The sequence below is a fragment of the Labrus mixtus genome, chromosome 17, assembly GCF_963584025.1.
Source record: "Labrus mixtus chromosome 17, fLabMix1.1, whole genome shotgun sequence".
Lineage (NCBI taxonomy): Eukaryota > Metazoa > Chordata > Actinopteri > Labriformes > Labridae > Labrus > Labrus mixtus.
In genome coordinates, this window is record NC_083628.1 from 13363301 (window position 1) to 13387367 (window position 24067).

The 24067-nt window shown below is 39.1% G+C and overlaps 2 protein-coding genes across 3 annotated transcripts in view; one reads left to right on the plus strand and one right to left on the minus strand.

The window, feature by feature from the left end:
• Window positions 1–10069, minus strand: part of jak2a (Janus kinase 2a) — a 29562-nt gene extending 19493 nt beyond the window's left edge. Inside the window, exon 1 of one of the 2 annotated variants that reach the window (XM_061062186.1) lies at window positions 9740–10069. The gene's annotated coding sequence lies outside the window, so the exon portion shown is untranslated. Of the gene's footprint in view, window positions 1–9735 lie in introns of both variants that reach the window. The other variant, XM_061062187.1, reaches the window with a different exon arrangement.
• A 3001-nt stretch (window positions 10070–13070) lies between these two features.
• On the plus strand, window positions 13071–16139 carry LOC132992547 (zinc finger and BTB domain-containing protein 12-like). Its single transcript, XM_061061930.1, has 2 exons — window positions 13071–14421; window positions 14825–16139. Exons 1-2 carry the CDS (start codon window positions 14113–14115, stop codon window positions 15821–15823), a joined length of 1308 nt encoding a protein of 435 aa, XP_060917913.1. The 5' UTR covers window positions 13071–14112; the 3' UTR covers window positions 15824–16139.
• The last annotated feature ends 7928 nt before the right edge of the window (window positions 16140–24067 follow it).

A 24067-nucleotide genomic window follows, 5' to 3' on the forward strand; every position in this document is an offset into this window, starting at 1 on the left:
CAACAACAATTTATTATGATTATTTAACTAGTATTGATATTAATTCCTGTCGGAGATAGCGGAAAGATTTTCAAACAGCTACAAATCTTGCAGCTTTTAAATGCAAAAGTAGGGGTTGAATACAGAGGGGGAAATTTGTAAATATTGTCAAAGACAGGCCCTTGATTAAAAAAAAAGCCTGCAGGAAACAGACATTTAATCCTTTTAATGTCAGAAAAGGATTACACAGGATTACAAAAACATCCGTCACAGATTTTCTTTTTCCTTTATTAGATTTTAGTGCTTCAAAAAGGTTGGGGTTAAACCTTTCACTATCAATGTAAAGATTGATTTTTTTTTCTTCTCCTTATACCTTTTTCTATTATTTCTTGATTATACTGTATGTCTTGATCCTCTCGACACTGAGATACCAGCTCTATTATCTTTAGTAAAATTTCCAGCACAAAAATACAGGAAAAGGGTTTGAATGGGAAGAGGAAAACTGTAAATAATTTTAAAGGCGTGTGTGTCAGCACTGTGTGTATCTAATCTGAAGCAGCACTGGTCTTGATAGAATTCTGTTCTTTACATTTTACGCAGAGAAGGCCAAGAGTAAAGCCTGCAGAAAAAAGGAATGCATGGCTTGTCCATTTACTCTAATTTTCCACTGCACTTTTACAAACTTGCATCTATCAACAAGAAGTATGATAATTGCATGAAACCAGTACATTTTGGGGTACCACAAACATTCGGGACAGTGACTTATTCACATGCCTGATATGCTCTCTAATCTCTCTCACACAAAATGAGCTTCACTTATCATCAATTATGTTTATGGTTCAATAGAACACAAAATAACTGAAGCTATAAAGACTGCAGTGTGGTAAAGTTACAAATACAGACTGTCTTTGTCTTGTCCCCAATCTACATGTTCGGAAATGGACTTTCTCTTTTTTATTCATTGAACATTTGTTGCTCGGGATGTAAAGATTCATCGTAAAATTGTGATAAATCAATTCAAAGTTGTCAAGATTCACATCGGTACTCTGAAAAATGAATCACAATAATATGGTGAGCCTCAGCAGCTGTAGAGCAGAGGCAGTTGGCAGCTCCAGAGCAAGATTTTGAAATTGAGGACGCACCACCGTCTTTTAAATCAGAGGTGTGGAAGCATTTTGGCTTCCCCAAGACGGAAAATGAAAGAGGTGAGAAGATAACAGACTAGACAAAAACTGTGTGCAGATATTGCAAGAAGACAGGGAACTACACAAATAGCACAACCAACATGATGCAGCATTTAATCAACACCACAATGAGAAGGTCCAATCACCTCCCTTGATGAGAAAAAAAAAAACATTAAAAGGCCAAACCACACTGACAAGTGAGTTTGCAACCCCTAAAGGAATCTTTTTCAGTCCTAATTTGTCAACAGTCTCATTTTGTAAAATAAACCGTGAGAGAACCATATCGTGAACCCATTATCGCAAATCATATCGTGAGTTGAGTGAATCGTTACATCCCTATTTGTTGCTATAACATTTGATGACACTTCATACTAATGAAAATTTGTTTAGAAGAAGATTGACAAATTCATGCATTTGGCTCCACTGTAAGGGACAAAACAGCTCTGATATTATAATATTGTTTTTCCTTTTGTCGAAACATGGAAGTACATCAGTGAAGTAATATTTGAGGAACTTTATAAGCTAGCATGCTATGGTGCTCTGTCAGTCCAGCACTCTGATCCACATTGTTAAATTTGAACAGCATGGATTGGCATGAATTTTGGCAGTGATATTCATAGTGTCCTCAGGATGAATCCTCCTGACTTTTGCAAACCCCAGACTTTTCCTCTTGTAGTATCAGCAGCAGATAGGCATCGTTTTGCATGCCAAATACTACTCTATGGATTGCCATATACTTTGGTACACATATTCTTGTCCCCTGAAAAATGAATTACAATGACTTTGATGACCTTCAAACTTTAGTCTGATGCCATCTTTAAGACAACATTTGAATACCTCCAATACTTTGTGCAATTCAACACTGATAAAATTTCCTTCAACTTTAGCTGGACAATATCAAGTGCTAAAAAGCAATATTTAATATACATTATTATTAGAAAATCTAATAATGTAAAATGTTCAGTAGAAATGGCACAAAACTCAGTTACCAAATTGTAAACTATTAAAATCATCTGGTCAGTTCTGTTTTTTCATAACCTGGTTGAAATTACTTCAACTAAAGGTAATTTCATGATTTATAACATTATTTGTTAGTTGGAAATGCAAATAGCAAGTCTTTTAGTTGTTGTTTTTAGAGGGCAGTTTTGTTTGTCACTGCCTACAATCTATCAATTGTTTGACTCATTTCTCTCTGTAAAATTTGTGCATCCTGTTGTTGATGGTGTTTGTAGTCATACTGTCAAGCTCCCATTTTTAGTTGAACTCTAATCAGCTGATCACACCACCCTTTAATAGCTATTCAACAGAAGGGACCTCAAGTGTAGGATTGTGTGAGCCTCTCACTGTTAGGTTGTGTAACTTCAGGGCATTCTTTTGGTCATGACTGTAGTAAGTTCGCCTTAATTAATATGCAATATGGGGTGTTTCTGCCCTAGCGTGTAAATTACTAGGAGGAGAAAATTCAAAGTTAATTTAGTGAACGCATTGTGATTTACCAACTGATTTACCTTCATTTGAGAGGAAGGTGCTAATCCAGGAGACCAGCGTTACGCACGACATGCTATTGTTATTGTTGTTAGGAGGAGACATAGGAAGAATAAAAGGAGGCGTAAATATCGTGTTTTTCCCCACTAGTGTTAATGTTTTAAATGACAGAAAAATAAATGGCCTGCATTTAACAATAATTGTTAATGAAGAGAAACACCATGATTAAACCTATATTGTGGCCTATTTATAGCCAAACAAAACCTAACATTCATGGCCTCTGGTTTATGGGTGGTATCAGGTTTACACACGTTTTAACACACGCAAACCTTTAGTAAATCAGGACCTAAGGGTGTTGAAGGTAAGTCACCGAAAGCAGTCTGTCATCTGTTATTTATCTGATTTGCAATGGCGCTAGTGCCATACAAGGTGGTATCATGAGTATAGAAAAAGGCATACAGCAATCAGTAAAAAGGAATTATAAAATTACAAATAATAGAAGTGGTCCCGATATAGATCCTTAAAGGATACCATTGAAATTAGCATGTTTGATTTAAAAAGGCCTCACAATCAATAAAAATGACAATTTCACACTGTGGCTTGTTATTTTATGTGATGATAAACCAGTACTGTTTGAAGCACTGTTATGTTCTAAATTTATGTTCCTGACAGCAGCTCAGCACGCTATGTGACTCTTGGAAATTTACATGAAAGTAAAGTTCTATTCAATAAATGCATTCAAATGCATTCAGCATCACTTGATCAAAGATCAAAGATCAAGGTGTGTCCTGTTTGCACATTTAAGAAAATAAAGTAAAACAATGGCTCTTCATCAGTTTTGTTTAATTGGCTGTATGTAGCCTCCCAGCTCTAAATAATATGGTACAGCTTTAACTTGGTGGTGGTCAACCAAGCTTATTTTATGCCAACTGGGCCCACATGTGGATTTGCCTGTTGCAATCAGATTAATGCTGAATTGAATTTCAACACACATAACCAGTTTAAAATTTAGGCAAGCAAATTTTATGCAAATGTTAACTGTTGGAATGGTAGAGTATCTTATTCTATGTAGGAGACAACACAGAAATATGTGCAACTTAGAGGTAGAAAATAAGGAAAAAAATGTGCCGCATTGGATTAAAAGTCCTCAGCACGAAGAGAGTTATTGATGCAACATATTGGGAGACCTGTGATATAAAATTGGAAAGTTGACACATGTTTAAGAATTAATAAAACAATGCTTACTTACTTTCATTCAGTGTGTTTGCACACCCAAAATGTTTATCAGGTAGCAGACAGGCAGAGACCCTGACCAGTTCCTTACAGTGTCTTATCTGAAACTCACTGCTAGTTGAGGTCAAAGCTATCAGCTTGGACACATTTTTCCTTTCACGGCTGTTTTGCTCCAAAGCTGGGCACTTGAACAACTTCTTTAATAAGCCTCCAGACATGTTGCACTGGCCATTCAACTCAATGTCTTCGACCAAGTTGCATGTAAGGCAATAGAAGTTCATTTTAATTTCATGTCATAAAATATGAAATCTAGTTTGGCAACAGTCCACTCCATAGCGGCACCAAAAGTGTGTTAATGCACAAACAAAAGTCCCCAATTGTATTAAAAACAAAATGTAATTTACAATTACTGACTATGCTGAAAAGTCCTAGCTTGTCGAAGCCAAGGTCACAATATTCTTAGTCATAAAACAAAACTCACAGATGGACCTACCAATGAGTAATGTCAATCAAATGCTTTATTTTATTAGAAAGTGACTTGTGAATTCATAATAAAGCTTATTTTCCTTTAGATATAAAAGTTGGAAAAGCACAGGTGTTAATACTAAATTAATTGTGATTTCTCATAATAACAGACCCTTTACCTCATTCTTTTCTTTCTTACTTCAACTAGTATTTTAAGGAGGGGTTTGCACATCCAACTATCTCATGAGGTAGGTGCTTAGGATGACAATCTATCAAATGGAAAGAAAAGATCCTGCACCCCCTCTTGCTAAGTATCACCAATTTATTAGAAAGAAATGTTGGAGTCCCTCTGAACCTTTGTCAAGGACAAAGGTGGGATTTTTCTTTTCAAGTGGTACTTCAACAAGTAAAAATATGTGCCATTATACAAAAAGGCATGTCAAAACCCACTTTAGGGTTTTAGACTGTTTTTCAGACAAAACATGCTGGGAAAATGTGTTAAGTAGGGATTTAAAGGTAGAATATGTCGAATTTTACGAGTACTTACATTATCTCAAATATTTCCAACAGTTATCAAAGCCTAAGAAATCAGTAATTATATTGTAACGGGACGTGTCTTATCGCAGCATCGCCCATGATGAGCCGCCATGACACGCACAAAATGTTTATCCTTGCCAAGGAAACCGGATGTTACGTCAAAGACCGCTGCATTAGGAAGCGGGAGCTGATTCTGAAAGCTGCCATACTGTTGCTGTATGTCCTGCTGTGATAAAAACGTGAATGATACTTGGATAACAAGTTGGTAAACATATTCTCTTTCTCAGTTGGGTTTCGCCCGTTAGTATTGACTACGGTCAACACGGAGGGTCGGGGGAAGTAGCAGAGAGAATCACTCCCATGATTCCCAGCGGGCCTCGATATCCTCTTTTGTTATTGTTTTGATTGAGAGCCCTCTGGCCCTCTGTATTTGATGTTAAACCATTATTCAAGATAAGATTTGATTAATAACTCATCCAAACTAAACAACATGTAAAAAGTCTTTAAAATAGATTTATAGCTAAGAAATACTAAGAGACCTAAGACAACTATGTAGCGATCTGACTGAGTAGCAGAAAGGGGGCTCAATCTGATAGACCAGCTTTAAGAGGAAGAGACCAACTCAACACATCGGCAGAAACTAAGATTGAGCCTGCTAATGGCAGCATCTTTCTGCAGAGAAACCTATTACTGTTACACTTGATAGAACTTGATGGAGCAGTTTGGCAAAGAGAAACTCTTTACAAGTCCACTATCCAGTTGAGCGAACCGAGAAAGGCACATTCAAGTACACTCCAACTTATAGAAACCTGCTGGCAATGCTTTCTTAAGGGACTTCAATTAATAAAGACTCAAGAGATGAAGTCGTACTGTAAACATGTCAAATATCACAGTGGTTTCACCTCAAGCATGCCAATAATATCAACAGGTCTTAACTGAGCCAAAGCTGGTTAGCAAACAAACAGAAATTCCCCCAAAATGACAAAGTCTTGAGCGGCCAGTGGACATACAACAAGTATCACATGATTCAGACAAGGATGGACAATTTAATTTTAAATCCAAATATTTTGTTCACAACGAAGAAGAATACTCTTTGGTGTGTGAATTAAACTCTCTCACAATCATTACGTGTGAGCACGACATAGAACAACAGTTCTGGCAAAGATGTAAAAACTTTGATATATGGAAAAGCTATTGACCATTATTCATGCCTTCTGAAACAACCACTGGTGAGAGAGAGACGAGAGGGTTGTATGAATGACTGGGCTATGGGCCAAATTGTTTGTTTGTTACCTCCGGTCACAATGGACTGAAAGGAGACTTCAGAAAGTCTTGTGTCAAAGTTTTGTGTAACATTTCCAGTAGAGCCGAGAGGTTTTCACAATAGTATCCTTGCTTGATTTGAGTCGGTGTCATACATCTTTTTACAAATAAAATGTGCTGTCTGTAATGAATGCCTTTCTGTGTGTTCAGAAAAACAAACAAATTTCAGTCTACTCTCAAGATTTTGTGTTTATTCACCTTGGCAAAACACAACCTGTAATTTGACCTTTTAGATTTGTCAGCAGACCAAACGCAGTCATGTCTGGGTTCATACTATTACTGTGCAACTGACTGTGAGGTATATGAAGTTGACCAGTACCCACTTTCATGTCCTGTTAGATAGGTCAGACTCCCTTTGATCTGATGGATCTCTAGATTGTTTTTCAAGAGCATTTTTCTAAATGATTCCAATGAGTTGAAGTTTCAGTGTATTAAGCAGATCAAACAGAAGCTGTGAAGTGGTTAAAAACAGTGACAGTGACAGAAGCGAGATGTCAGCGGTGTGGAGATATTTCAGCGTAAACGATGACGCCAGAAGAAGAGCAGACTGCAAACTTTGCACTCCCCAGCCTTCCGTGCGTGGCTCACACGCTACAGCTAGCTGTTAACGAAGGACTTTTGGCTCAGAGGAGTGTAGCTGACGCGGTGTCAGTCAGACGTAAAATTGTTGGACGTTTTAAGCACTCGGCATTAGCCTACTCCCGCCTGGAAGACATTCAGCTGCAGCTCAGCCAGCCCGTAAGAAGACTCCAACAAGACGTGCAGACGCGCTGGAATAGCACGTACTACATGCTACAGTCTCTCACCGAGCAGAAGCGGGCTCTGGGAATATTTGGCTCCGAATATGAACTCCCCCGACAACACTTCTGGAAAAAACTTTGTCTGTTTTGGCTCCGTTTGAGGAGTTAACCCGAAAAGTGAGCTCGTCCAATGCTTTAGCATCAGATGTAATTCCTGCTGTGACCGTGCTTCAGAGACTTTTGACCAAAGAAACAGACGCGGATCAGGGCATTAAGTAATCGTAACGGTACTCGGTATCAGTGAGTACCAAAATGTAAGTACTTGTACTTTGCAAAAAAGTGGTATCGGTGCATCTCTACAATTTATGCTTATAGGGACTGTTTGCAAGACTACAAGCCAAAAGTCTTTACAGTATTAAAAAATGTAGGTCAGATCCCCATTAGTGATGCAAAGTCATGTATTTTTAACTGCATCATTCATGTAGATTCATGTAGGTTTGAACACACCTTTAGAAATCTCCTTCTGTCTGTTTGAAAGATACCTCAGTAATCTTTTTCAAAAGCCTTCCTTATATCTTCTCTTAAATGCAAAAGAAAATAAATCTATCAAATTAAGAAAGGGCCTGGAAAGCCTGGGAAAGTGAACCAAAATCAAGGTTTGATTGTTGATTGTAATCCTTTGTCTATATCTCTTTGGCATGTCTGCTCACCCACTTCCCACAACACAGAAACAACACCAGTCATTTCAGTGTGATTCTACTTCCCTAAAAGAGTCAAATGTAACTATGCAGTGAACTTACTTTGTGAAATGGTTTCATGATTGGTTGGTCTGGTAATCTAAAAAGTGGATACAGCAGGCAGATCAGTTACTTCACTACACACAGATCACTACTTAGTTGCTTAACCTACTTTGCTCACAGCCTGTAGCGGTTACCTTCTTAGCTGCATTTTGTGTTTGTGTTTGCTAACTTCAGCTTTACATTGCACCACACAGCAAATTTCTCCAAAAAAAAATATGGGACTGCAGCCAACAGAGGCAGGCTCCACGCCACGGTGACGTTTGAAAATGACCAGTCAACATTACTTAATGCAAAACAAACCAAATAAATGTTTGCAATACACCACAGATTAATGCAATGCAAGTGAGAAGGTAAAGACTTCTCCTTTCCCTCCTGCACAGTTTGGGTGGTCTAATATGAATGTTGCTAAGCACTGCTGGCTCTTCTCTTCACAAAACTTTGTGAGATATTCATCTACTCCTACAATTGCTCTGAACATTATTCTGGCACTAAGTAGCAGTAACATAGCAAAGCAAGAAGCTGCAGCTCTGCTGTCTGTTTTTGTTCCATTGTGAACTAGCCAAGTCATACATCTGCTGAAAGTGCAGTTCTTTGTATCTGACCTGGATAAATCTTTGCAGAATCTAACACATAACCCCTGATGCAAGAATGATGTACTTAGGCCATACATGTATGTCAATGATTTGCTCTTCCAGTAAAGAGCTAAACCAAATTGCTCAACTGTCTGTCTGTACATATTTTCAGAAGTAGCTTAATGACTCAATACATGCCTACACTAAGATTTAAACCAATAAGGATTTCATATGTTTAATTTTTGAAACACAATTACATTTTATGCAACAATCCACCATTTCCATCCGACCACAATTTGCATTTGACAAATTATCAAAGTGTGTCTGCTTATGACAAAAGTAGTGTTACTACTGTATCTGCTTCCTTGACACAGTCATTCCTTGAACATGGCTTACAGTCAGTTTGAGAACTCTGACGTAAACATTAAAAACAACACTCCTCCCTGACTAAAAATAAGAATACGTTATGAAGCTTAAACTGGAAAAAAAAGACTTGACAGTTGAGAGAGAAAGTTAAGCAGATTACGGTTATTAAAACATGCAGAAGCACTATTATCAAATTCAATACACAGTCCCTCATCTGTTTACAGTACTGTGTGTGTATACCTCATTAAACCCGATAGAAAGTCTTACATTTTTTCAAACAACACTTTTAAGAAAATGTTTGGATTTAGTTGCTGATAAATAGACCTTGCCTGTACACTGACTTTCTGTGGCTTTTGACACACGACAAATAGCACTGTGTTGAATATAGAAATGCAGAACTGTGTCTCTCTTATATGTTGTTTGATTTCAATAAAGAAATGACAAATAACTCCAGAAGGCTTTAGCTTAAGTTTCGGATTCAGATTCAGATTCAGATTCTTTACCACTATCCCACAAGGGGAAATTTGTGTTGCAACAGGAGCACACAGAAGACAAGAAACACAAGGCCAACGTCACCAAAAGTGGTGATTGATTGACTGATTGATCGATTCAATTCTTATATTGGCTGTCATAAAACCATTTTATAACAGGTATTTTTTTTTTTTTTTTTACCATTTTATAACTCCCAACTACTACACATCTGTTGAATTCAGGTCGTCCTAACAATAGTTTCTGGCCTATGTCTAGTATGACTGATAGACTTGTATAAACCTACAGAGAAATATGGCACCTGTCAAATGATTAGATTAAAAGGCTATTACACTTCTAAAGGACAACTTAAGTATTACTCCCTGCTTCTGTCTTGTTAAACCCTTTAACGCAACATTTTAGCCAGATAAACAACAATGTTTTTATGCTTACTTCTGAAGTTGTAAGTATAGCAGGTCTGTCTCGGGGTACATACCAGCTGTTTTACCTTTGGCGTAAGGTTAATCTAATAGTAACTTCTCAAACGAAACAAAAACACACACACACACACACACAAACTCACTCACTCAGTTTGCTCTGCCTGTTGCCCTGTGAGGTGCGGGGGCTGCTTCTGTTCCAACACAGCTCGGTCGCTCGGTCGGTCCCTGAACTTCAAACACAGCTCGTCGTTAGCGAGCTAAGCCAGAGACTTTACATTCACGTTAGCTGTCAATGTAAGTTCCGTTGTTGCTCCATTATTTCCCCCACCACCACCACCTCCCCCCGTCAGTTCGGACATATTTTCTGAAAGTCTATCCCTCTAACATCTTGCTAAAACTCCAGACGAACTCTTTCTATTCTGTGCCTGACATGCCGTTTTGGTTTAAATGAAAAAAAAAAAAAAAAAACGCAATTTCTGTAGCTTTCCGCCGCCGTGTTTCCTCCTCAGTTTAAAGGTTTCCTCATGTGAGCCGATGATTTCACTCTCTGTGATGATGATGTTGGGGGAGGAGCAGGAGAGCAGGGGGCTTCCTCTCTGAACCGTTACCTTAGGATTGAGGTTTTTTTTTTTTTTTACAGTAGTAATAAATAATAGATAATAAATGATAGTGGAATCCCCTTCTTCATTTATGAGATTGCTCCCAACAGAATCATAGACCCTGACCACACTGTGCTGAAATCTAACATTTAGCCACCAAATAAGACCACTACATTTTTTTTATTATTTTGCTTTTTTTTTTTTTAAATGTTGCTTTTACTTTACAATAGGCTATTTATTTTATCAGTTCGCGGTGAATAAAGGTAGAATATGATTTTGCTTTTAGGCAACAACAAAAAAATGTAATAACCTGCATAATGTAAAACTTTGATTGGCTAGGCCTACTATCAAAATTAAGCCACAAGTGATTCTATTTATCATGCAGTAGCCTACATAGCCTATCCTCTCCTTCTTCTTCATTAGGTTTTATGGCGGCTGGTATCCGTAATCATATCAATTAAAACATGAATTTATGAATAGAATTGTGGCTTTCTACAGTAGCCTAAGTGTGGGCTAAACAAGCAGGAGCATTTCCAGAGGGCGGCATGATCCACCCACCACATTCCTGATTGGCCACCCATAAGTGCCATATCGTTGGTTATCAGTCTGTTCAAAGAAGTTGAACAACTTATTGCACTATATTTTGCAACCATCAACTGTAGGCCTATATATTAATATGGACAGCATGCCTCTGTCTTCTTCCTTGTACACAAGTGAAGCCAAAATACACCTGCAACAGGCAGTGACACTCGTGCTCTGGTAAGGTCATTTGGAACTAAGACATGCATAGAGGGAAGTCTCTCAGCCGGGAGGACACCAAATGAGGAGAGCAGTAGGTTTCGGCCTTGGCTCGGCTCACTTGGACTTGTTGTTGAAAACATATTAGGGGGCTGGCAGGAGAAACTCTGGGTGAAGTCCAATGGGAAAAATGTTTCTGTTTAGGCGTTTTCTGCAAGTATGAAAGTGGTTCGCTTTGCTGGAGGTTTCTCTGTATTTCATTTAATGTGATGATGCCTTTGAATCTGAATGTTTGAAAGCTTTTAATAAGTTCATGACAGAGTGTCAGCATAGCCCTAACCCTCCAAATTAAGGGATCAAGTTGTTTAATCTAACTGTCAGAGGCAGGCAAGGAGAAAACTGATGAAATTGACAAGAAACAAAAACACATTATATAACTAGTTCTCAGTTACATTGCAGTTTAAGAATGATAATCAACATGATACCTGAATGCATGTGAAGAAAAAAAGGAACCCCCAACAGAGCTCTTCTGCCTTGAGAATTTCTTCTTCTTCTTCATTATTGACCAAACTTTGCACATTTCTCCTGTATTGTGACAGAGAGAGAACCCTAACTCTAATCATTTGTGAGTTACCTCAGGTGCTAAAGTTTAAACAAGCAGATGTTTGTTTGCAGTCATGCAGATGTTGTTTCGTAGTATTGAAAGGGGCGCGTTTGTAGTGCAGTTGAGAATTTGATCAATAAAGATATAGGTGATTTACTGAAAGAAAAGATACGATTTGTAACTAAGCAAAAATAGATAAATATAACTTTGTCACATGTTAGTTTTTGATGGTTGATGTCTTCTTTCTCTCACATTTGATTTCTAAAAGCACTTACTATCAAGTGCAGCTATTATATAGGGGTTGAACAACAAAAATTGGGACATACTGCACATCGGGACTGAACACAGATGTTCTTGATTATAGATTAATGTGATTATAGGTGGTGTGACTGGCAATAGTTTAACCAGCATCACATGCCTGAACCATATAGGACTGGGCTGGACTAGAAGAATTGGAAAAAAAACGTTTTCTCCAAAATCTTAGCTTTCTGCTGTTGTCCATTTCTGCATTTGCTTACTCTTAAGTTATATTTCCTCATAGCCTATACTTTATTCTTTAGCTCAATGGTTTATGTAAAGTAATGGATGCTCCAAAACGGATTAAATACTGATGAGATCGACAGAAATTACGTTTATACTTAAATGCAATAAATAAAACAGACGGATGTATGGCTGTCTTTTGACATGGTCCTTTTGCTCTTTACCTGTGACAACATTTAGTCTGAAAGAGTTAGAAAAAACATCTTATCTTTTCATCATTAGGTTTATGATGTCCATAAAAGTCATCAACTCTCCTCTGGGAGAAAAGCTATTTTGGTTGAAAGGAAAAAACACAAAACGTTTGGATCGATCCTTAAGAACAGAAAAGGTGATCAAACTTCGGGGATCCCGTGAAACAACAATCTTTGTCTCATTTCCATGTTAAAACCACACTCATTGCATATTTGGGTGGCTTGAAGTTTTTACTTTAGTTCTTCAATTAAAATGCAGTGTGAGAAAGGCGTCTAGGCCCACAGAGAAATCACACACAAAGCAGAAGAACCTTGATGTAGTCACAATCCACAATATTCATTGGTTTACAAGAATTCCCATCACATCAAAAAAAAAAGAAGTGATGGAATTTTTGCTTGTTTATTACAGAATCTAAAATATATTTTTTTCTATAGATTTTTGCACACCAGACACTTCTAAATGAACATTTTGCAAAGAAGGTGTTTCTAGGAAGGAAGTATTTCACTACAAGCATGCAGTCTGTTTTTAATTCATAAATGTGATCTAACAAAGGTAAAGGGCAAATATGAACCATATATGCTGTTTATATTGCTTGTAATTGGGATGAAGTAAACATCTGTTGAGTATTTCAACATAAAATTGTTTGAATGTGTTGAATTAAAAACCCCAAAGTGCAGCGGGTCCACTGGACCCACAAACACTGGCTTGGTAACAAAAATATGAATACCACAAGGGTTAAAAAAGTCCCAAGGATTCCCAGGCTACATACTTCCACACAGAGAGCCTTTTAGGGGATTAAAAACAACTGTTATGTAAACAATCAAAGTGAGCCAGTTTAATTCTATTTATTGCACTGAAAGAATAGTCTGCAGTAGAACAGTACACACAAATAAAAAATAAACAGTATATGGTAGGCAATACGAGAAGTTGATGTGATTTGTTTAATTGGTATGACAAAAAAACAAGACACGTTTCCTTTATTTATCAGTTCCCCTTTAAGAAGAAGGTAATGAAAAGGTTAATTGTTTTTGTGCATCTGCACTGCATCCACACGTTGCTTTCTAAGATGCTCAGCAAACAGCAGGAGGAAGCCAGATGACTGATGCTCAACATCTGAAAGATACAAATCGTCCCCCTGAATGTGGAGCCCGTTTTCTACTTCTTTTTCTATCAATAATCAGAGACTCAATGTTCTCGCTGAGCTAATTGTGGATTTTAACTAAGAAAAGCGTTCTTTTTTTTCATCTGCCGGATCCATCATCCCAGGGTGAGGCTGCAGTAAAAGGTAAGGCTTGAGCTAAATTCTCTCCATAGAATAAGCCACATTTTTAAATATGCTGAACCATTTCAAAGTAATGTTGATGGATGGCCTTGTGATTTGACTATAGATCTGTAGGCCTCAAACATGCAGGGGTGTGTCCACATTTTTTTTTTTTTACTGCAGAACTGGGAAACAGACTTATGAAGGGGTGAAATTAAGTAGAAGTAGAAAAAAGCTATTTTTTATTGAATAATCATATCTTCCAGCAGTAAGTTATGCATTACAGCCCAGTACATTTTAGTCCCGCCTCTCACAAGAGTGCTAGCCAATCACTGTCTAGCATTATTAGTTGACATCTGGGATTGGACAATCAGATTTCTAGTTGGGGCAACTTGTCACCCCCTGAAAACACCCCTGCAAGTATGCAGTTTGACATTGAGTGCCAAAACTTTTAATTTCAATATTGTATTCACTCTATCAAATCTGAAAGACCCAAAGCCTCTTTGAAGGGACGGCTTCTTGCAAATGGTTTGAATTTCTATTCCCAATGCACCAAATATTCTCTTAAACCTGCAGACGGACCATCATGTCAAGCTGCCCAGACACTCTACTGTTTCGTTTCCCCGCCCACACTGACTCCATCCTCAGCAAAATAAACGGGCTGAGAGAGGCGCAACACTTCTGTGACGTCACACTCCTCCTCTCAGGTCCACCAGGAGCCATCGCCCAGCCCCGTTATTTCCACGGTCACAGAGTGGTCCTTGCGGCGTCCTCAGACTTCTTGCGGGACCAGTTTCTCCTGCACGAGGGTCAGGCTGAGCTGAGTGTGGGTGTAGTTTCCAGTGTGGAGGTTGGGTGGAGGCTTCTGCTGTCGTGTTACACTGGGCTCTTAAAGGTACAATATAATTCTGCTCTCCAACATCTTTACTGTGATACATAGCAGAACATCCAGGTAAACGCCATAACGCTAAAATGAATACAGCTGGTTGGTGTTTTAAAGCAGGTTTCCTGTTGCACTGTACTTTCACTTAAGATTTAATGACTGTAAAGGTTTACGATAATTATCAGACAGGTTCTTGTTATTATAAGGCAGGTTAAAGGACAAATATCAAGAGTAACATTACCAAAACAGAATTGAGGAACAAACAAACTGTTGCTACAACAAGAGTGGGTGTTATGTGATATGGAAGTTAAAGATGACTGAGAGTACTTTGCTCAGTGATTGCAGCTTTGTTTTTGTGTACATTTCCTAATTGTGAACGTTTAGTTCTTGAAATGTGTGTTGTTTCAAACTTCAGGTCCCCCTGAGAGAGCTGGTGAGCTTCCTGACTGCAGCGAGTATGCTCCAGATGACCCAGGTGGTGGAGAAGTGTGCCCAGGCCATTTCCACTTACCTCGATCCCACCCTAGCATTCTTGAAACTGGATGGACACTCAGAAAGGGAGAGGGAAATCCAGCAGCAAGACAGCAGCCACTCAGGAACTCACTTTAAAGCTAAGGAGGAAAGGGATGCAGCCCAGGCCAGCACTAGCAACCAGGAAGCCAGCACCGAGGAATGTGGAGCAGCTGTGATTCAGCTTAAGTTGAGGGTCAGCCGAGGAAAAAAGGCAGCGATTGAAGAACTGTGTGAGGTCAGAGGTGACAAGAGAGCAAATGTAGACAATGAAGAGTTTTTTGAAGGTGCATCATGTTGTCTGGACACCCTGGAGTTGGAGGAAGCTGGAAAAATCACACCTGATCAAACAAACAAGCCAGAAAGTTCTTCTCAACTTGAGGAATTGTTGAACAATACTAGGAAACAAGATAGAAAAGAAGAAGAAGAAGAAGAGGACAAAAGAGAAGAAGAAACATTGTTGCTTGTAGCTAAACCACAAGAATGTAGAGATATGGCAGACTTAGATCTGACACAGGATTCAGACAACCCATTGGTCCAAAGGCCCTACTTGTGCAGGAGGTGTGATAGAGTCTTCCAGCACCTGGAGAGCTATGTAGGCCACCTGAAGGAACACAGACAGTACCTGTGTTTGGTCTGTAGGAAAGTATTTTCCCAGAAGAGCAACCTGACCCGACACATACAGGTCCACACCGGTGTCAAGCCTTTCAGGTGCCCGCTGTGCCACAAGACGTTTTCCCAGAAGGCCACGCTGCAAGACCACTTCAACCTGCACACAGGAAATAAGCCCCTTAAATGTCACTGCTGTGGTGTGCACTGTGCTCATAAACTGGATCTCAGGCGCCACCTTAAGGGCATTCATGGTAAATGCAGCCTGCAGAACATGCTGGAGGCTGTGGACTGATAATGAAGTAGTTACTGTGGAGTATACGAAAAAAAAAAAAACAAGGTAACATTAAGTACAATATAATTCTAATAATCATGACTTGCGGGCTTATAAATATAAGGGATTATAATTCAAATTGTTTTGATTTGTGTTGCAATGGGTTTTTTTGGTTGTTTTTTCTGAAACTGAGGTCACATAAAATATTTAATTAATTAAATGATAGAAATATATTATAATGATAATGTGACTGATAAGTGGGAGACAGTATAAATAATGAAAAAGCTATAAAAACACTCAAACCAATAGAACAACTTATTGAAATAGGAAAGAATTTCCCAGTTTTTTCCCTCATATTTGATTTATTTGCGTAGAGTTTAGAATCGCTCTAATAAATAAAGATTACTAATTAAATACAGCACATGGAGAGACATAAATAACACATTTATTGGAGAAGTTAAAACTTCATTTGGATCTAAATTTTGATTGGAGCCCCTGGATATTTTCTTGTGAAAGAGGAATTTTCCCATCAATAAAATCAGAGAAAAGAAAAAAAGTTGTTTTACTTTCAATACATTAAGTCATTTCTCTATCCTGAAATGTCTTTGTCTATACAGTTTTTATAATGCTGAACATTAACCTAAAAAACGTCACTTCAGTGAAATTGGAAAGATATTTACAGATTAACTCATCAGCTGAACATTGCTTTGACAAAGACCTGGTGTTTAAACTACAAGCTATACACAAACTAGTTGAGACCTCAAGTAAAATGCTTGACGATAATACGTTTATACATCATCGTGTCACCCAAACCCGCATCACACATGACATCTCTTGTTTATATAACAATTAGATTGGAAAACTATGCTTTCATGGGATTTTAGGGATTTCTTCAAAGTTACATTTGGTAACAAAATAATAAAGAATAACTGCACTATTACATGTTCTAGTGCCACCACACTCAAAGCACACGTGAATCAACTCCTCTTGGTTGTACTATATACTTTGGAAAAGTTTAATTTAGATAATACAAGTTGTTTCAATATAATTTTAAGGATTACTTTATCGGTATAATAATCATTAAAGTCACTATTGGATATATTTTCACATTACATCCTGTTGTTTACACTGCAGCACTTTGCTGCTCATCAACCTGACAATATAAAGCCTGGTCTTCAATCCACTACTCTGCCAGATAATTCCTTCTTGTTCTGTAGTAATCTGTGCACTTTGTCATGGGGCGGCTGTGGTTCAGTTGAGTCGTCGTTTCTCAATTAAAAGGTCGAGGGTTTGATCACCAGCTCATGCAGCAACATGTCTGATGAGTTTTTTCTTATACCTACTTGTGCCAGCCTCTGCTGTTTGCAGTTCCAAATAAACCAGAACCTAACAATTAATTGTTATTTTTTCAATAATTTTCTGCTCTTGGTAGTACTTGCTGTTATTAAATGATCATCTTATGACTGCCTCATGCCCACAGCCTTGCAACCAATCAGATAAAGGATGCACAGCACTAGCCAATCATGAGCCATCAATTAAGCTAAGCTGATGAGACAAGAAGTGCTTCAGTGCTTATCAAATGTTAATGCAGTAAGACACCACCACAGGGCGCTAGAGGACACGGTAATATTACGTCCTTCCATACAGTTCTTATTTTTACAATACTGCATTATGAGCGACCAGGATAGAAATTGTTGTGCCTTCACCTGCACCGTTCATGCCTTGCACAGGGGAACTGGCTATTTCTTTCCCTACTTGGTTACAAGATATTCCATAACTATATGCTAGTTATCACTGTTAACAGAGATAGCTGGCCAGATGAAAGGAAATGTGTAGTACTGTTTCGTACGCTTGGCGCCATGGGACAAAGACTGTTTTACACTTTGCCAGACACGGATACTACCTTCCCTTCTGCCGTGGATGGACAGAAATAGCACTTTTTTCCCACAGTTGACGTGATTGCAAAACAGCACAACTTTCATATGAGAGCACCAAGACCCGACAAGACGATTAATCAGTACCTGGCTTCATTACTTGAGCTGGCTGCTACCTGTGAATTTAGTGTGATGGAGGAGCAAATGCTTTGTGATCTGTTGATTCAGGGTGTTGCAAATACACACATACAAGACAGACTGTTGCTGGAACCGAACCTCATGCTATACAAAAAGCTACTACACTGGCTCTACAAATTGAGGCTGGACTACCGAAGGTTGACTTTCTCTCCGGAGCCTGTCATGTAGATTAAATGACAAAACAGCAAGAACTGCTCCTGCACCACCTACATATGTGGAGCTGAATATTGGACCTTGGGAAAAGGTTGCCATTGACATATCAGGTCCTTTAAGAGTGCAACATGGCACTGCTGTTGAGCCATCACTCTAACTGACTACTACAGTAAGTGGCCTGAAGTAGCTTGTGTCTCTACTGTAACAGCAGAGGGTATTATTCGCTTTTCAACCTAATTGTTCTGTCGTAAAGGAAATCCTACATGGTCTTCAAGGATATCAGTAACCTCCCATGTATTCAGCATCTTTTTGAGAGATGCTCACAGATAGTAAACACCTGTGCTGCTGTGTTTACTATCTGTGAGCTAATGGAGCCATTGAGAGGTTCAACAGATTTTTTGAAAGATTGCATACAGACTGCAAAAAGAATGCCCAGACCATGAAACCCAGCATTAACGGAGTTCACAACTACTGTACACCCCACGCCTCAACAGGAGGAACTCCATTCAAGCTGTTAAGGAATAGGAACATGGGCATAAAACTAGATGTCCTTCCTGTTTCACACAAAACTAAACCACAAAGGAAAGTACAAGTAACAGCATGTCAGTGTATAATTTGAGCTCTAACAAATAGTGATCTTCTGTCTTTCAACAAGGAGAACCTTTTCAGCTACCTGGACAGGGCTTTCCCTATTTTTTAGGACACATGACATGGAAGGACATAAAAAGTTGACTGTGCTGCACATATGCTATGCACGTGTACTGAAAGCTGTTGCTAATTCCATTGGAAGTAAAACAGATGACAAAGGTTAAAAAGCTTTTGCAACCTCTGCATTTGCCAGGTTGCAAAACACAACCGATGCCCTCAACATCATCCAACTGACCGAAGCCCTCAACATCTTCCAGTCACTGAGCACTGTTTTATATGCAAAACACAACAGCACACTGTCCTTCTTATTCTGAAAGCCATGCAGGAATTAATAGAGAAAGGCAAGACTCTTGAAATGGATGAGACGGAAACGGTGAAGGACAGCCAACTAGCTCAGGAGGAAAATGATGAAGGAAAAAAGAAATGTCTGTACAATTATTGGCAGATGTCCTTTCACCTATAAATTTAAGGAGGGTCTGGAAGAGGTACAAAGCGGATGTCCGAGCCCAACTTACTGAAAATTCATATCATTGCCATGGCATTGTTGATATCCTTTTCAAAAGCTACCTGGGCATTTTCCACTTTGGAATTTGGAAAGGTATGCATCAGCCAAGGATGAAAATAACTTTGGCCCAAGTAAAATAAGGAACACAAACTACCATATGTAGAGATGGTTTGGTATAATCAAACACTCAATCTGTAAAAAGCAGAGATGGCTGACATCAAAGACTTTCATCAAAAATTGTATGGCTATCTTCACTGTGTTTGCCTTTATATGTAGCATTGGACATGTATATGTACATACATGTAGCATTGGTATAAAGGCAAATATTCTCTATAAAGAATCATATAGCAGACTCTTGTTTCGTCCGCTCTCCAACGTTTTGAATTTGGACTGCAGTAACCATTTTAAATGCTAGGTGTCAGACTAACATATTGGTCCTCTAAGATTTTTCTCTTTCCCCTTGTATGTTTATGGTCAGAAGTGACAATTTAAGTGAAAATAAACAGGTAAATTAAAGACAGTATTTGTTCCTTCCGCTGTGTGCAGTGGGTGATATTTTGAAGAAAATCCAAGTTAAATAGATAAATGACTGAGTTAAACACAACACAAAAAATGTATGTAAACTCTTGTGAGCGGTCGATTGCAAGAGAGAGAGTATGTCCACAAGTTGTTCCTCAGAATTTTTATGGAAAAGGACAAGAACGCAAAGTATATACTGTATTTGTAACTGAAACACTAACATGGCCCTTTCCACTAACTCCCAACTCACCTGATGTTGGTGAAGCTATGTCATCAGCCATGTTGATCTGTGAGACAACCCTCCCAGAGAACATTAGGAGGGAACTTTCCAACATGACTGTGGAGCCAGGGAGAATGTTTCACACTGATTCACAAAGTGTGCTGAACAAAGTTGAGGAAACTGCACTTTCTGTGTGTGGTGACTTCTTGAGGGTGAAACATAAGAATGTAGGGGTGTCTTTGTGGCTGAACCCATTCTTCCTTTCGAAGGTGGTGAGTGAATGAGGCTATGGAATTGGAGGCATTTCGCCATGAACAGGCCTGCCGAGGGGGCATAGTTCTTCATACACAGTAAGAGCATTGAGGGCATATGTTGATCGTACACGGCAGCTGAGGCAGGCACACACTCAGCTGTTAATAGTTCATGGTAACAATTGCTTGGGCAACCGGCTGTCTAAGCAGCGCCTGTCCCTCTGGCTAGTTGAGACTATTTCTCAGGCCTATTCATGTCAGGTGTTACCAGTCCCTGAGCATCTGGTGGTTTACTCGAGATGTAGGATGGCAACTTCATGGGCAGCTTTGAAGGGGTTTGCTATCACTGATAAATGTGCAGCAGCGTCATGGAGTAATTCATTCATTTTTTTCCATATTTTGTAGAAACAATGTGATGTCTGCATTAATCAGCTCCACTGTTCTATGTATCTATGAGACATAACCATGACTGTCACCATCTCTTATCTTGATGCTCAGAACTGGCTGAGGCGTTCCAAGCAATAGGAAGACATGTCTGCCCAGGATGCTTATGCTGTGGGGCTGGCCACCTCAGGTCAGTCACATGACTTGTTGATATTATGGTCAACAAGTCATGTATAAAGCTTCTCTGTGTCAAGGCGCCAGGTGTGGATACATTTTGCCGCAGGATGCTAAAGGATCTGGACATTGTTAGGCCAAGTGAAGGAGTTTAAGTATCTCGGGGTCTTGTTCACAAGTGAGGGTAGGCTGGACTGTGAGATTGACTGACGGATTGGCCGGTCGATCTTCATTCCAACCCTCACTTATGGTCATGAGCTATGGGTAGTGACCGAAAGAATAAGGTCTTGCGGATATAAGCGGCCAAAATGAGTTTCCTTCAGAGGGTGGCTGGGCTCAGCCTTAGAGAAAGGGTGAGGAGCTCAGACATTCGGGGAGAGCTCAGAGTCGAGCCGCTACTCGTTTGTTTATCTTTTGCAAGTTGAGATGGTTTGGGCATATGATTGGGATGCCTCCCTTTGGAGGTTTTCCAGGCACGCCCAACTGGGAGGAAACCCCATGGTAGACCCAGAGTTCGCTGGAGGGATTATCTATCCCGTCTAGCCTGGGAACACCTCAGAATCCCCCAGGAGGAGCTGAAAAAAGTTGGTGGGGAGAGGGAAGTCCGGGTTGACTTAGGGCGCGGTCACACTGGCCATCCGTACCGTGCCCAAGCACGCTTCAACCATAAAGTGCAGTTAGTTTGTCCAGTGTGACCGCTCCGTGCTCAGGCACGGTACACTTCCTTGGCTTTGGCACACTTCGTAGAGGTGTGCTTCGGCACGGTACACTTCATTCACGAGCACAAACTCGCAGGTACACAACGCTGACAGCCTTCATTATTCTCCGATGTGCAGGCGCGGACTCAACTGCGCGTCCATTTTTTTCTCTCTCTCTCTCTTTCTCTCTCTCTGTCTCTCGAGTCCGCTTGTTCGTAAACTGAGCACGCTTCATAATAACATAAAGCGTTCATATTTTGTATTACAACGTTATGTACAAGAGGTAATCATGCTTAAGCACGGTTAGTCCTGGCCAGTGTGACCGCAGGTCCGTGTGTCTCTGGAATGGGCTTTCAATATCTTCCTGTGTGACCTTATAGTTAGTTCTTAGGTCTGCTCATGCTCTGTTCAATGTTTTACTACTCACCTTTGTTTTTTTGCAGCTCTTTTATGCTGACACGACAGAGCCAAACGAGTCCATCAAAAAGTGGGACCTATATCTAATGTTTTGTATTTTTAGTTTTTCCTTCTAATATGTTTAGTAGCCTATAAGAACTGCTGTGCTAAATGTTCAGTGCTTATGTATATGCAAAGAAAATGTATATGATATAAATATTCAAAATTCCTATAGTACTTTAAATGTACTGTATGTCTCTAATGAAACAGAACGATTTAGTATTTATTGGTAATTCATAACTTAAAAAAGAATGTGCTAATTGTAAACATTTTTTTCTGCTACGCAGCATGTTTGTTAATATTATTTCCATCATATGCTATTTAACACAGTTGCACTTGTAGGTGATTAATGTGCTCCAGCCAAAAGTATGGGAAAATACAGACGGACCCAAGATGTTAATGCCATTGCTTCTCTTTTTGACCTGACTGTAATTATTTGCAGTTGGCTGAGCATTACAGTATCAGTAAGTGGGTTCTCCTGCATGGCTGAGAGGGTTTCCATGCTCTGTCTCTCCACTCTTGAGTCTTGAGCTTCACGTCTCTCCTTCTTTTATCCTCTTGGCCCAGAAATCGAGTAATCATCACCAATCTCAGTGAACACCAGTCATGTTGAGCTTTTTGAGGCATCTGCTGAACAACTGAATTGAAATTTACGAGTGGGTATCAAACACAAAGTTGTACTGCTTTCATATGAATGCACACTATAATGTTATATTATGAGCAAACTAGTCAAAAAAACTTATATATAATTATATTATATTATAATTATATACCTATAATTTGCCAACATATGCCAAAACACCAACCATTTCATGTTTGATGCTCACATACACATGGTCAAAATATTGAATCCATTGTCCATTATGAATGAGAGCTATAATAGAAGGATGAGGTCGTTGGGAGGGTGAAAGAGTAGTAGACAAAACTGGTGGAAACAGCTCAATGCAATGGCATCCAACGTACAACTCACACACTGGAGAAGGCAAAAGTAATCAAAGTGTTTAATCAGTCCAGGTCAGTACACAGAAAAAATCCACAAGGCAAAAAAATCCAAAGGGGGGAATTGCACAGCATATAAAGATATTTCAGTGTGTTCAAAACTGTCAACGGTGTGTAGCTATAATACTAATCTACATCTTCAGACTTTGCATTTTTTATGCAGTCTATGGGCATTTGACAGGATTTTGGCACTGAAAGTGTTATGGTTTTCGCAACACATTTCAGAGGTTATTGGTTGAATGGAAGCATTGAAAAGTTGGCCATCGTTTCTAAAGGTATCCAGGTCTGACAGTAGCGTACGGGATCTCAGGTTGTTAAAATACAAGCTTTGAAAAAAACTGTTCAATAGGAATGTAAATGAACCAAAGTAAAACTGCTGTGTAATTGTTTTTTTATAATGCTTGTATTAAACACAAAGTATGCAAAGGACATATTGCAAAGATTGACACTGACATTGTAGTGTTTGTTGACTGTTGTAGAACAAACCCAAGTGCGTTGCTGACTAGATATATATGATTTAAGGGCACAATTATGAAAACACTACAACCCTGTTAAAGCTCATTTCGATGACTTTGATGACAAACACTGTAACTATACTGTCAAGTTGTTCCCCTGATTACTTAAGCAGCATGATGATGCTACATAACCTGCAGCGTGGGGGGTTCTTTCTCTATGGTTATAAATTCATCCCTTTTTAGCAGAACAGTCTATAGGGCTATGTTTTTTTCAACATGGTTGTGTTGTCTATAAGATTAAATAATCTAAAGTGCTTTTACTGCCAGTTTATATTAGAGTGTTTGACATCTTGATCCCCTGTTAGGATCAGTGTCTAGCCTCTTCATTATGGACACTTCTAATGCAAACAGCTCACTTCAGACAGTGAGTCACATTTAACTGAAGCGTCCAAATAAAACATTCACTTCGGAAGGTTTCTCTTTCCACCTCCAGACTTGTTATGTAACTGAATTTGAGTTCCACAGTGCCAAATGCAACATGTTTCAACGGAGACAGGTCGATATTCACTAACCAAACTAACTTTTTCAAAAGGAGGGATATAAAAGACGTCAGGTTTTGTGTGTGAGTGACCTGGAACCTGGAATTACATGTGTAAAACATTGAGCCAAAAGAGAGCAGTACAAACAAAGATTTCTGTCCTAAAAAAAACTGGCATGACACAGGTCTTAGT